This window comes from Diorhabda sublineata, chromosome 3 (genome assembly GCF_026230105.1).
Source record: "Diorhabda sublineata isolate icDioSubl1.1 chromosome 3, icDioSubl1.1, whole genome shotgun sequence".
NCBI lineage: Eukaryota > Metazoa > Arthropoda > Insecta > Coleoptera > Chrysomelidae > Diorhabda > Diorhabda sublineata.
The window spans coordinates 8286841-8300962 of record NC_079476.1 but is presented as its reverse complement, the minus strand read 5'-3'; the positions used below and the strand labels follow the sequence as shown (position 1 = coordinate 8300962).

General features: G+C 32.1%; 2 protein-coding genes across 5 annotated transcripts in view; one reads left to right on the top strand and one right to left on the bottom strand.

The window, feature by feature from the left end:
* Positions 1–8268, top strand: part of LOC130442199 (E3 ubiquitin-protein ligase HERC2) — a 100768-nt gene extending 92500 nt beyond the window's left edge. For 3 of the 4 annotated variants that reach the window (XM_056776322.1, XM_056776324.1, XM_056776323.1), the window contains exons 48-53: positions 473–659; positions 767–1018; positions 1252–1311; positions 2165–2328; positions 3389–3633; positions 5505–8262. In XM_056776322.1, the coding sequence (XP_056632300.1) occupies positions 473–659; positions 767–1018; positions 1252–1311; positions 2165–2328; positions 3389–3633; positions 5505–5654 (1058 nt within the window). In that variant the 3' untranslated portion in view covers positions 5655–8262. Of the gene's footprint in view, positions 1–472; positions 660–766; positions 1019–1251; positions 1312–2164; positions 2329–3388; positions 3634–5504 lie in introns of all 4 variants that reach the window. The other variant, XR_008909677.1, reaches the window with a different exon arrangement.
* A 3883-nt stretch (positions 8269–12151) lies between these two features.
* On the bottom strand, positions 12152–13794 carry LOC130441468 (uncharacterized). Its single transcript, XM_056775169.1, has 3 exons — positions 13603–13794; positions 13451–13540; positions 12152–12310 (listed from the first exon to the last, which is right to left on the bottom strand). The coding sequence occupies exons 2-3, from the start codon at positions 13535–13537 to the stop codon at positions 12224–12226; spliced, it is 174 nt and encodes a 57-aa protein (XP_056631147.1). The 5' UTR covers positions 13538–13540; positions 13603–13794; the 3' UTR covers positions 12152–12223.
* Positions 13795–14122: the final 328 nt, after the last annotated feature.

Sequence of the window (14122 nt, the reverse complement as noted above, 5' to 3'; positions counted from 1 at the left end):
TCATTCAGCCTTTATCAATTTTTCTCATCTTAAACAGTATTCATTGTTATTTGGCTCATTTAATTAGTAGCCAACTTGATTAGTTAGATAGATTTTATTTTGGTGGCTTGTCACTTATTCCACTGCCGCCTAATCATATCTATCGTTACATTACATACTCCAACCTTCTTCTTATGGAGTCTTTCAACTTAGAGACTGAATGTGTCATTTAGTTCCTTGCTGGTGACTTTTCTAAGTTAAGTTTGGGGAATCACACTTACGATGAACTGTTGAAGTGATATAGAATTTACTCCACAGTGAGTTCGTTCATCATAACCTGGAGTTATACTCCACACGTTTTTAAGGCCATTTCGTCTACCTATTCATTGCCCTTAGAACATTGGTGTCTCATTACCCAGGCTACTAAGGCTGACCTAAATAGTAATAACTGAAATAATGTTTTTGATACCATACTTTATATAATTTTTTTTAGGTGAAAGTGTTGATGATTGTGGAGGAGGTTATAGTGAAAGTATAGCAGAAATGTGCGATGAACTTCAAAATGGTTCACTACCATTGCTTATTCCCACTCCAAACGGTAGAGATGACGCTGGAGCAAACAGAGACTGTTTTATTTTGAACCCACAGGCTAAAACATGTTTGCACTTGAACATGTTCAGGTATACCATATGCTCAACTGATATATTTACAAATCAATTATGCAATTGCAAAATGGAACTTCTTCACTCTATCCGTTTCAATATTATGAACAATTATAACATTTTAGATTTCTTGGAGTTTTAATGGGCATAGCGATTCGTACCGGATCACCTTTGAGTTTAAATTTAGCCGAGCCCGTATGGAAACAATTAGCGGGAATAGAATTGACACCCGCAGATCTAACTGAAATCGATCGGGATTATGTGCCAGGCTTATTATGTATTAGAGACATGGCGCCAGAAGAACCTCTTTTTCAGAATTTAGAAATGCCATTTTCGACACCATCTTCTTGTGGAACTGATGTTCATTTGAGTACAAGGTTAGTATTTTTTTAGTTTTAATTATTTGTCCATTGTTCCTATCCTGATTATGGCAGATTTGTTATTGTCTGATTGAAATACTCATTCTACAACATTGTCTTGGCGACCTTTACAGTACCAGTGTAGTTCACCAACGATTCCAAAAATTCCAACTTAATGACAGTGCCAGGGTTATTTTGAAAAGTATATTCAGTTTTAACCACAATCACATAACAATCATACATTTTTTCAGATACAAAAGGATTACCTACGAAAATCGACTCGAATACGTTAGACTGGCTTTAAATTTTAGGTAAGCATATGTAGATCCTTATATATGGAAAATCAGCTAGTATTAGTACCTTGCCTTTAGATATATTTCAATTAGTTTAAGACATGTGCTCGAATTATTTTGAATTTTAAATTTTTCCTGGATCACTGATTTCTCCTTAACTAACATTTTTTTCCGTTATTTTTCTGTTTGCGTTTCGCCATATATTCACGTCAAAGCAAACGGACGTTCTTTAGAAACAGCTCAAATTTTGAAGATTTTGGATGGAGTTTGTAGAAAGTACCGTGATTTAGGTTTCATGTACACTGCGACCCAAAGAATCTATTGTGTCCCTGTGTAATGTAATGATCTAGAGTTCTGTAGTCTCTCGTACTTCGAAAGAATGAGGATAGAGATTTCATTTACATGGCAGAATCTGCATGTTGCGCTCTCTGCTAAACCTAGCGTCGTCAGGTGTCCATTGAGGCGGCAATCTCCCAAGAAGACTCCTGTTAGTATTTGTATATTGTTCTTACCTAGGTTACAGATTCATCAGATCTTCTTTATCTATCTCAATCCCTGAAGATTGAGCTGATCTCCTGTCTACAATTATTCTTTTCTAAATTGTACCAACCAGATAACATTTAACCTTTACACTCCAATCGAAGATATTACACCTGAAATTGATTATAAATAGAAGTTATTTTACCAATTTTGATTCAATCAGTTTTTATTATGGAAAGTGTCACAATATAGTAAAAAGTATCATCGATTGAATAGAAGGCCAACTTAAATCTAACCTGTCTTAATGGTATATAGAGCTTATAAATGAATAAAATCTGATCATATACTCTAGACATTAAGTTGATTTGACTTCAACTTTCTTTATTTTCAGATTACACGAATTTGATGAACAAGTTAAAGCTGTAAGAGATGGTATGTCTAGGGTGGTACCAGTGCCATTATTGTCACTGTTCAGTGGGTATGAATTAGAGACAATGGTATGTGGATCTCCAGATATACCTTTGACGCTACTGAAATCAGTTGCTACATACAAAGGTAAATAGTAAAATTCAAACTATTTAGATGTAATATTAATGATGTCCATTTTGCAACATTGTGCTGTTTATATTAAAATTGCTCCAGATCGGACTCAAATATTCTAGATTCTTTCCAATTCCTCTAGACCTAGCACTGATATTGCTTCTCGAAATTTCCAGAAAACTTTACTTATTAAGTTTACTGGACAAGTTACATAAAAAACAGGGCCGAATTGGGTTAGACGTTTTCCACGTTATTATGCAATTATATCTTGGCAACTGTAGGGGAACTTTGTTCTTCATAATTGTCAAAACTGTGGGGTGATATGGATATGAATAAAACAGAAATATAAGAAGACCTCTACTGCTTTATATTTTACTGAACCTCATTGCAGCCAATCGTCAAATCCACTGTAGGTTTATGCTACTACGGAACAAGATAGGTGTCTGGCCTGATAAACTATCAAAATATATGTTCTTCAAGATGGTCCATATTAGTATCGATGCTTCTTTTACCTATCTAAGAATCGTCCTCACAACGATTCTTTGTGGCATTTTATGGAACATACGCCACTTCTTACTGTCCATTATAAATACATTGTTCTGTAAAGAAATCCTGCTTTATACCCTTTTAGGAATCGTCGTGGCTGTTGTTTTATCTTGATGTTTTGTATAGATTGTCTCTATGGTCTATATATATATATATATATATATATATATATATATATATATATATATATATATATATATATATATATATATAATAGCAACATTGTCTAATAAATCTTAGAAAAAGATATTCCATACCTCCATCCAGCAGTTTTTAAAACAGGAACCATTTTCTTATGTCCACTGGTACCTTCCGTACTCCGACATCGACATCTTAATTTATTGTTGGTCATCCATGTTTTTTAAAGAGGATTTTACAAAATTTAAGGCTCATTACTTTTAACGTTAATGTTTTTTTAAATTCTGTCTCCCAAATTCGTCTCCTATCCTGTAGAGTGTTAATTTCATAGCTAATGAGATTATCTCTATCATATATTGACTAATTTTTTATTTTATGTAATTGATTTCAGGTATTGACGGTAGCGCTCCTCTGATACAATGGTTTTGGGAAGTAATGGAAGAATTCACCAATCAAGAACGATCATTATTTTTACGATTTGTTTGGGGACGAACACGTCTACCAAGAACTATTGCAGATTTTAGAGGCAGAGATTTTGTAATACAGATACTTGATAAGTATACCCCTCCTGACAACTTTCTACCTGAAAGCTACACTTGCTTCTTTTTGCTTAAAATGCCTAGATATTCGTGTAAGGTAAGTTCACATTTTTACTGATACAATTCTTGATTATATCTTGATCCAAAATTATTGTTAACTCTTCTTATGAGATAAAAGTATATCACATTCAACCAAAATATTCACATACTCTGGGAAAAATAATGAAGAAAAACATTATCCAAAGCTCAACAATAGCAGTTCTCCTAAAATTAATGCAATAGAACTTGAAAAATCTTGAGAATAATTAGAAACAGAATTTGTAGATTCCGATTAAAATAATTGATTAGGCTCTGCCAAATACAGTCTAGCTGAAATATAATAAGTCTTAAAAGATAAACTGCTGGATATTACCAAAATTTACCATTTCAACGCTATAGGGCGCTATACTAACTCAAATATACGTAATTTTGTCATGCTTTTAAATAAATTTGCCTTATTTTCTAATAACTGCTAGGGAAAACTGACTATAAAATAATCATAACTTTTGTACTGTTTAGTGCATGTTGTCAAAATGTTTAAACACTAGTAGATCATTTTTATGAATAGTGGTTTTTGTCAAAATGTTTAAACAGTGGTAAATATTTTTTCTGAAGAGTTGATATCCATTCAACCCAGAGTTTGAATATGTACCCAAACCTTTGTTAATTTTCAACAAAAAGCAAACATACGCCCGATAGGCCCTAGTCTATGGGCGTAAGCTCTCAGGAAGCGCACGACCAAGAGAAAAAAATATCTAGAAATAAAAATAAATAGCCATAACTCAAAATCAACGGATTTCATGTTTGTGGGCCTGAAATTGTTTTTTTTTCAGTTCCACGAACGTGAGCTCGCTATTTAACTTTAATACATAAAATTGCTAAAAGTGTTTTAAGAAGGCATTTTGTTAAGACCAGAACCAAATATATTGCTCAAGTAACTTGCAATGATAAAATTGCATCGTGGATTTATTTTTTTTTAATGAAGGTTTTTAGAAAAGTGAATTTAACCAGACTAAGGCCGGAAAAAATTATTGGGCCTAGAGACGTCAAAATGCTAAATCCGGGCATGAACATACATTATGTGTTATACAAACCAAAATTATCTCCAATTTCCACTAATAATCCGAAACGTTTAATGAAGTGACATGAAGGGAAATTTCGTAAACTTTTCAGACGGCCATAGGTACTAAAAAACATGAACTACACCCCAATATAATAGACTAAAATTAAAAAATAAATCGAAAATTTAGTAAAAAAGTCGCCATTTACTGAAAGAATAATTGAATAATATAGCGATAATCTTTATGGATTTACATTAGTAATTTTTATTAAACTAAAATTAATTTAAAAAAAAAACATCTGGCTTAGATTAGATGAGATAGGGTGTAAAGGCCGTGAATCTTCCCCACTGATGCTTTGAACTATTGTGTACCCCGGATTGTCTACCAGTTAGGCAGCAACGACTTTGCAAAGTATTATGCTTACCTCTTCTGACTTTGAAAAGATGAATGTAAGTACCGTAACTTTTGTCTATGGATAGCCTTGCACTCACGGAGGAGGTGTTCTGGGGTTTCTTTTGGTTCCTTGCAGAAAAAACTAGAACTGCCGGAAGTTTCTCCAATGTTCTTCAGAAGATAGTTCACCGGATAGTGTCCAGTGAGAATAACATTAACTCTCCTTAGTTTACCTTTGCTTAATAATAGGGCCTATTGAGACCAATTGGTAGAATAAGAAAAAAAATCTAATCTGGCTTAGGGTTAAATGAAAAAATATATAAAATATTATATAACAGTAACAATAGAAGTATTACACCCAAAAGAAATAATTTCTTGACCTTGGTACTATAGCTTCAGAAATTAACATACATAATTCTGAACCATCTTGAATTATGTGGTCCAAATTAATTAACTATTTATTCTTTTGTTACAGCATGTTTTGCATCAAAAATTAAAGTATGCTATTCACTTTTGCAAATCCATTGACAAGGACGAATACGCACGAGTGGCTATGACAGGTGATTTGGCTGTCAGTTCAAGTTCAGATGCAGAAAGCGATCCGGAAATGGATAGCAGTCATTGAAATAAGAAGCCAATTTCCCGTCCAAACTTTATTGTTTTAATTTTTAATAAAAAGAGTAGTTTTAATTTGCAGCGCTATCAAAAAATTTTTTCGACAATTTTACAAATGGCACTGCTCCTTTTTTATCTTCAACCGGTTTTGCGAAATTAGAGATAGAATTTTTTATGTGTTACAATTAATGACGCAGCTGTCATTGAAAGGTTTTTTTTTACCGGCGCACTAACCACTGAATATACTGTATAAAAAGTTAACAAGAAAAAAAACAAGATTTTGATAGGGGTTAAGTTGGAATTTCTGGAACCGTTGGTGATATGCAAACTGACCACAATGTTTGCAATACCACTACACCAACACTCACCATTACATTGTCTGACGCGCGTTATCATTTTTAGCCTCTGGAGACGATAATACTCAGAGAGTGTTGGCTTAGTGGTATGTAAACATTTTATTCCTTGAGCAATCATTTTTGGTATTTCATAAATATGTGTTAATTTGGGATCTACTATTTTATAAAATTGTACAGAATCAGTAAAATTGTCGATTCTCTTTAACCATTATTACTGTCAGTAAAAGGATTTATTTTCATTAAATTTCTGTTTTTTACTCAATCTCTGTACCGAATTGTATTAAAGCTTGAGCTTATGGAATGGATGTTAGGTTTCTTTATATTTCCTTCGTTTAAATAGATAAATTTAATTAGGAGTTGAATTTCACTGGCACTTATCAGATGCTTCCAAAGGAGCAGTAGATTCAAATACTATCTGGATTCAGAAATATTAAAGTTCTGCAGAAACTTTTTGGATGACCTAGAAAAATTTTCCTAAATCAAAAGGAGTATCAAAGGTCTTAGGAACGTTTGAAGTGATGTAGCCTAGAAGGCACCGTGATAGTTTCTCCCTTTACCTGAAACTTCTTACAGGAACATTTTCCTACATCTCAAAAAGGCTCCGGACAGATAACAGACATTTGTGCTTTTTTCTTAGATCCAAACACTTTTGGATGTGATAGTAACAGAGTGCTTCTTTGTCAATTACCTCCATTTTCCAAAACTCCTATAGTATCTTCCTAAATTAAAAGAAGATTACAGGTCAATAAAATGCGTTTGTGCTCCTTCTTTCTAAACTCTAATACTTTTTGAATCGAGCAATATGAAAGTTCTAAGGAACTACATGACAAAAAGGTTTCGAGCTAATAACAAACATTCGTGCTAAGATCCAAATATTTTTGGATGTTATAGTAACAGATTGTTTCAACTCTGGAAGACCCGTCAAGAATGCTTCTTCTTCGGTTACCTCCCTTTTCCAAAACTCCTGGAGTATTTTCCTATATCACCGAAACGTTTTGGAACAATAAAAGGTATTTGATCTTCTTTTCTGAAAATTTTTTTATTTTTTTATCGTTCCTACATATGTTATTAGTTCCAGATATAGGTTCTATTAGACTCAATACTATATTTTGTGGGTTATTAGGTCGTTCATATGGACCCTTAGGCTGATTTCCAACATATACCTCCAGATTGGAAGCATAAGATGTAGAGAAATCGACTAGGGCAAATATTTTTATTCCTTATCTATTAGGCTTACTTGGAATATACTGCTTGAAATCACTTCGCACTCTAAATGCCTCGAGCTTTTCATCAATCATTGTGTTTGCTCCAATTGTATATGTGTTTTTACAGTTTTCAACAAAAAGGTCAAATTGGCTTCTGATTGGAGCTATTTTGTTACAATGTCTCCTTTCTTCTCTTGTTGTCAAATCGTCGAAACGAAGGCATCATAGAAGAAAATGAAATTGATCGTGAGAAATAACTAACCTTACCGTAGAAAAATAAAACAAGCCTGATGTTAAAACAAAAACGTGAACCCTGGCCTCAGACCAAAATTAAAATAGTTCAAAAACTCAAATACACACACAACGACAAACTGATATGCAGGTACTGATGGTACAGATAAAGGTCAACAATTTTGGTCTGTTTTTTACCTTATTTTCATTTTTTTTAATGAAATTTGATGAAAACAAACAAAATTTTCCATAACAGTTGTTGTTTATAACATTTTTTTTTTCATCTGAAATAATAAATTATTGGAAATTTTTCTGTAAAGCTAAGAGATTTGTCGATATTAGTCTTCTGAAAACCTTTCAAAGCTTTGATCTATAATAAAAGAAAGCAAATTTAACAATTATACGTTTTTCTATATATTTACCAGTTATTAAAGAAATACTGAAATATTTCTATTGGCTAGAAATATTATATATTTTAGAGAAAAACGAACGAAATTTTTTTGCAAAACTGGGCTTTATTTGTTTTAAAATAAAGTATTATTTTCTATATTGAGAGATTATTTTGTTATAGAGCTTGAAATACATTATTTTTATTGTTATCGATTCCCAATAAATTATGTTGACATTCCTCGAATTTAATAACTGTCAATTGACATTTTTACTCACTATATCTTCAAAGCTATTGTATATTTTGCTACAAACACAAATTTTGCTACAGATCCGAGTGTATTTTTTGGATCGCTACACAAATATTTATGTGCATTTTTCTTAATTGTATTATTTTCTGGATGTATCGTACTAGTCAGTTATCTAATAAAAATTATAGAATTTATTTTACTTTTATTTCCCCCATCACCAATAAAATTGTTTGAAGATATACAGTGCTAGTTGACCCAGTGAAATATTCTTTGGTGCTTGAAGGAACTCCATATAAAAAATCTAACAGCATAAGGTCCAGCGATGTAGCTGACAATTCATTTTACAGAACCTCTGTCTTCGGGCGCTAAAATTACTGTTAGGCAGATTTTGGTGAGATTGACGTGTAGCTTGGCTCTCTTTCTCCCTGTTTCCGCCCAGGTGAGCTATCTACAATATTCATCCTTGTCTTGGTAGCCGTAAATGATGGAGCTTCCGTTTGATTCTAACGCCAGGTGCGAATGACGCACTGTGATTCATTTTTTGTGGGCAAAAAACATTACAATTAACTGTGTGAGGTGTATGGGGAAAATGAATAATTTTGCAACGTACGCGCAAATGGTGTAGATAATTCAAATAGGAACGTACATATTTGGATAGAATACAGTCTCATACTCCCTTACAGCCAGACCAATGATTACCATCTCTTCTCTGAAATAAAGAAATATTTGGGAGGGACGCAATTTACAACTGACGAAAAACTAAAAGAAAAGGTTTTAAGTTATATTTGCTGCGCGGTGGCACACTTCTATGACTAGGTATAAAAAAGATGTAAAAATCTAAAAGGCGATTATGTCCAAAAATATAGGAAAGTCTAAGCTTTCCAAACACGTGTCATTCAATGCCAATAAAAATGTTATTATTGTGAGTATCCGTTGGAAACCTTATTTTATTGACAAGCCTCGTAGGAGGAAAGAGTATCTGATGAAGAGCTTAAGTTACAGTTTATATTGTTACTTTTCAATTTTTTTCAAATTAAATTCGTTTTTTAAATCCAAAATTAACCTTTTAAGGATACCAAGTATCCAATTTTTCAACTGCAGATTTTCTATTGTCAACAATGTTATCACCACTATTTCATTTTTTGTAACATCTTGAAAGTACTAAGTAGTTATTTATTATTTAAATTTTTATTTTTAAATAATTTGTAGAATTTTTTTACGGCTGCTGGATTAAAATTATCATAACCACAGACATTAAAATTTGCACCAAAATGTAAGAATGCATGTAAACGTGAATTCACTTAACGAGTAAAAACGAAAAACAGATATTAATATACACTCCTCCACAATTGATATTAAAATATTGAAATTATTTATGTGAATAATTTAAATAAATAAAAGGCAGATGTATCAATTCATTGACCTTATTTGACAGTTTAAAAAAATGAAAAATCAATTTCTAATAAATATAATTAATATTTTATAAATATTCTAATGTTTTTCTCCTTTATTTATACGATTTCTATTTATGGGGTAAATTAATAAACACTGTCTCACTTTAATATAATTCACTTATCACTATTACTTAACTAACTTAAATTCTCGATTACTTTCTATTTCGGTCTGTTAACTATGAATATTATAAAATAACTAAACTGAGCTACACAAATCCCTTATATACATCCCAAAAGAATTCTCAAAACTTCTAGAAAATAAAGGAACAAAACAAATAAGTAAATAGACATCCCTAGAAATTATTTAAAAGAAACAACGACAATAAACTGCCTGCTATAATATAAAACTTATATAAAGCAAACATCAAACGGATTCTGCGCTTTATTTAAACTATGTCAAAGGCCCCATATGCGCCTTCGTGGAATTTTAGAATTCCAATACATCTAGACAGGACCGGCTCCAGGGCGGATACGCGTTCGTAACAATATTTTAAAAACATGTACGATGCTCCGCCGTCGACCATCTTCTGACAGTTTAACAGGAGATCACCCTTCCAGTAGCTTGTCTGAGGAAGCTATGAATCTTTGACTCGGTGGATGTTCTATTTCTTTTCGCAGTCAGGACTGTTGAATGATATTTAGCGTACTACAGATACCGTTTCTATATATCAATCCCAAGCCAGACTTACATTATTGTGCGACACATTCAGTCACATAGGGACTTCTATTTGAGCCGCAACCATTCATGTCTCCAATTGATCCAGCTGATCTATTTCTAATCGTCGTAAAGGCATCATTTTTACAACTTATTGCGTTATTACTAACAATAATGGTAGTAAAGCCAGTAAAAGTACTGCATTGAAAGTAAAACGCTTTCATTTTCAGCCCACATTTATTCATCGAAAAGATAACACAATGAAAGCAAAAAAAAACATGGTTGTAAATTTCAATTCATTCACGTATCCACTGCAATTATTCTAAGAATATTTTATGATGTAAAGTTTAGAAGAATAAAAAATAACGGTCGCGCAGTGTATATTAAATAATAGTCATACGCCACTAATTATGGAGGAATTTAGGTAAATGTTTCATCAGTTCAAGTGCGTCGCCAAGAGGGGATAGGGGGGCAATTGCCTCCCCTCCCTAGAGATCAAATTTAGCTAGCTGCAAAGCGACCAAAGTCCTAAGGCCGTACGAGCAATTGACTTCGTTACCTTTCAATAAATTCTGCATCGCATGACAAATTAAGGTTAAATGTATATTGTAAAAAGTATTGAAATATTCAGAATAACATTAAGATTTTGACATCCGTTTTTAAAATGCTTTTGGTTTTGATGGTTGTTCAACGATGTCAGGAAAGGACGAAGGGGTACAAGCGATCTTACTGAATCTAGTTCTCAATTAACTAAATTCACTTCCTGAAATTAGAAATGCCATGGGAACCACCAAAGATACTATAAACTTTTTTCGGGATTCAGTTTTGAGGCGGAAGTTGATTCCAGACTTTGCGACGCAAGATGGAGTGAGAGACGCAAAACCATCAGAGTTTTTAAAGAAGATCCTCCAGAATTTCTTTCATTGTCGGGATTATGTTGGTAGCCAAATACTCGGCTTTGATGGAACCCATTGTAAACGTACTACAATCTGTAGCTTTGGACGTAGTCAAACCCTCGGAACACGGTAAAAGGATTTTACTTTTAATTAAAAACCACCGTGAGAATTCGGAAAAAGTGACAGATGAAATTATAAAGGAAGCTGTTGTTGTTGCAGAGAAAGCCAGACTGGAGGAGGACATAACATAGGCATCGATAATCTTCTCAATTCTGTCCCACCTATTCAATATTACTAAAGTAACTACACAATTTTACTCTAGCTAACAAGATACACCACCATCACAACCAGTTGTGTTCGCCCCTTACAAAACTTCTCTGGGAAATGGAGAAGTTACAGTTTGCTACCCCTGGGTCACACATGGTATTGAACTTCAAGCCATCATAACAAACAAAAGTTGCTGAATTACATATTTTTTAGTTCATAGTTTCATTTATTTTTTTGTATATAAGACCAATCAATAATAATGTACACTAAATTTTAATTGTTAATAGTGTCGTTTTGCTGAATGAAGTATCTTTTTAAAAAGTGACTTTGTGACTAGCATTTTTCTTGCTACTAGCTTGCAGCTCGAACGCTAACCTATGTGATACTGGCACCAAAAATGCTGATCGCACCGTGCGAGATGTATAAGTGTGGAGTCCACTTAACAAGCAATAATTAGGAAAATGCTATGAGACATGTATTAAAAGATAAGGAATCTTATAACTACATACATTTATTACCAATTATGTGGTTTGATAATAGATCTAATAATTTAATAATTGACCCCCTCGCCCTTCAGATAGTAGTGCAGAGTTATTTATTCTGTCAAACACACTACATGGACATATGAGAAAATTTTTCTATGTCACAGCATTACTTTCACATCATCTACTCACTTCTGCATTTTTTGCATCAAGTCCCCAACACCCTGTATATTTTAATATAAACAGCCAGAGCCTCAATGTAATTATCAAAACCAGAGGTTTCTCATATATCTAGGAAATTAATTAAAATTTATTGTTCAAACTTCATTTGGTTTTAAAATTTATTGATTGATACTTAAAAATAACAAACAAATGCTACTTAAACTATCGATTTATTAGGATTTTGGTTGTTTCGGTTTTTTTGGTTTTAGAGTGAAGTAACTAATAATAAGTCCAACACTGACATAAGTAGCTAAAGCCACCTGAAACAAAAATAAAAATATTTAAAATTATTCAAATCTCTATCATAGTTACTATTTGCTTGAAAAGAGGAAAATCAATTAGAATGATAATTTGGTACATACATATTTGTGTGTCCTGCAATAATATGCCACCAAGTTTGTTCTTTATTATGAGAGAATACATGAGTTAGCAATACTATAACCAAATTTTTTCATATTGCAGAAAATAAGCTACATAATGGAAATTTGCCCAACCAATTAAAATTAATTCAAAATCATAGTGTATTAAAATAAAAGGAGAAAATATCAGCAATAATACCAAGAAAAAGGCGGATAATATGTAAATGACGTATCTGCATAGAATATTGGTGAACATTTTTTTGTTTTATACGCTAAAACTATGGGATCTACCAGTTTATTATTTGCCTCAAAATCAGTTAGTTCAGATTATCATGATTTAATTATTATTTTCTTCTTTGGTAAATAAATTACTGTAATCTTTGTACAAAAAATTATATAGAGAAAAGTGACTATGAGAAGTATGTTTAGATGAAACTCTCAAACTAAACTTGAGAATTCCATTGTTATAGTTAAACTAACAGATATGTGCGCAAAATTATGAAATAACAGAATTCCTTATGATTTCTTACTGGTACAACTCGTTAATATATTGAAATTTTTATTGTGGTTAGAAATTCAATCTAACATCCCACCTGGAGGTAAATTGTAACTGATTTCAGGTGTTTCCAACGGCACAAACACAAAGTAAAATAATAAACTTATTTGTATAAACAATAATTGGTATAGTATGAAAATAACTTCAATGAACACTAAGGCTAGTTCAACACAAAATTTAAATGCAGCATTAGAGATATTCAATAAAAATATCAGTTTTCAATATGGAAATATAAAGACACAACTATAGAAAAGAAAATGTTAAATGTTAAACCAATAAAATGTCTGTAGAGCTCGTATAAGTTTATTTCTGAAAGTTATATCTAGGTTATTTTAACTATTTTCTAAATTAATTTTAACCAAAAAAAGTTGTTACATGTTCCTATTAACCTTTCTTCAATTACAACTGCATATTTAATGTAAATATAATATAATAATACATTGAAATTGCATTTACAAATTACATAACCAATAATCATTACTTACATTTGCCCTTCCTCGCATAGTTTGTCCATTGAAAATTTTGCTTATCCCAGTTAGCTTTGAAGCATCGACATTTTCGGCTCCAGCCATTATCTATAATTATTCAAATAAACTTTATATTATTCAATTATTACGATATTGAAAAAATAACTTACTCTGCCTTTTAAGTTGAATCCAAAATCAAAAGACTACTATTCTAGTTCGAAGTATCACTGATGGCTAGTGATACAAATCAATTTTCAAACATGTGATATCAGATAAAAAAGAAGAATTTATAGCTGAAAATTGATAGTCTTATATTGATAGTATAGAATATTCCAATGTTTTGCGATTTATTCGCTTGAAGGGCTTAAGGAAATCATATCAAGTTATTGTGATCATGTTCTGAGTGTGCGGCAAGTAATCCGAATCCCGTTCAGTGACGGATCATAGCCATAAAATACTGGCAAATTTAAAATTTATTAATGGCGCGGAATTTAAATCATATGAATGTAGTTCATACTGTTATCTCAGAACTAGTCAACTTTCAAATTTATGTGTTTTTTTGGTATATTTTCAAGATACAATAACACAAAAGATGAAATTTTGAGAACTATATTGTTTGTAAATTTGGCTACACTGTGACAACAGTTGTTCTAGCATATATCATTATTCAATAAGTCGTGTGACTGACAC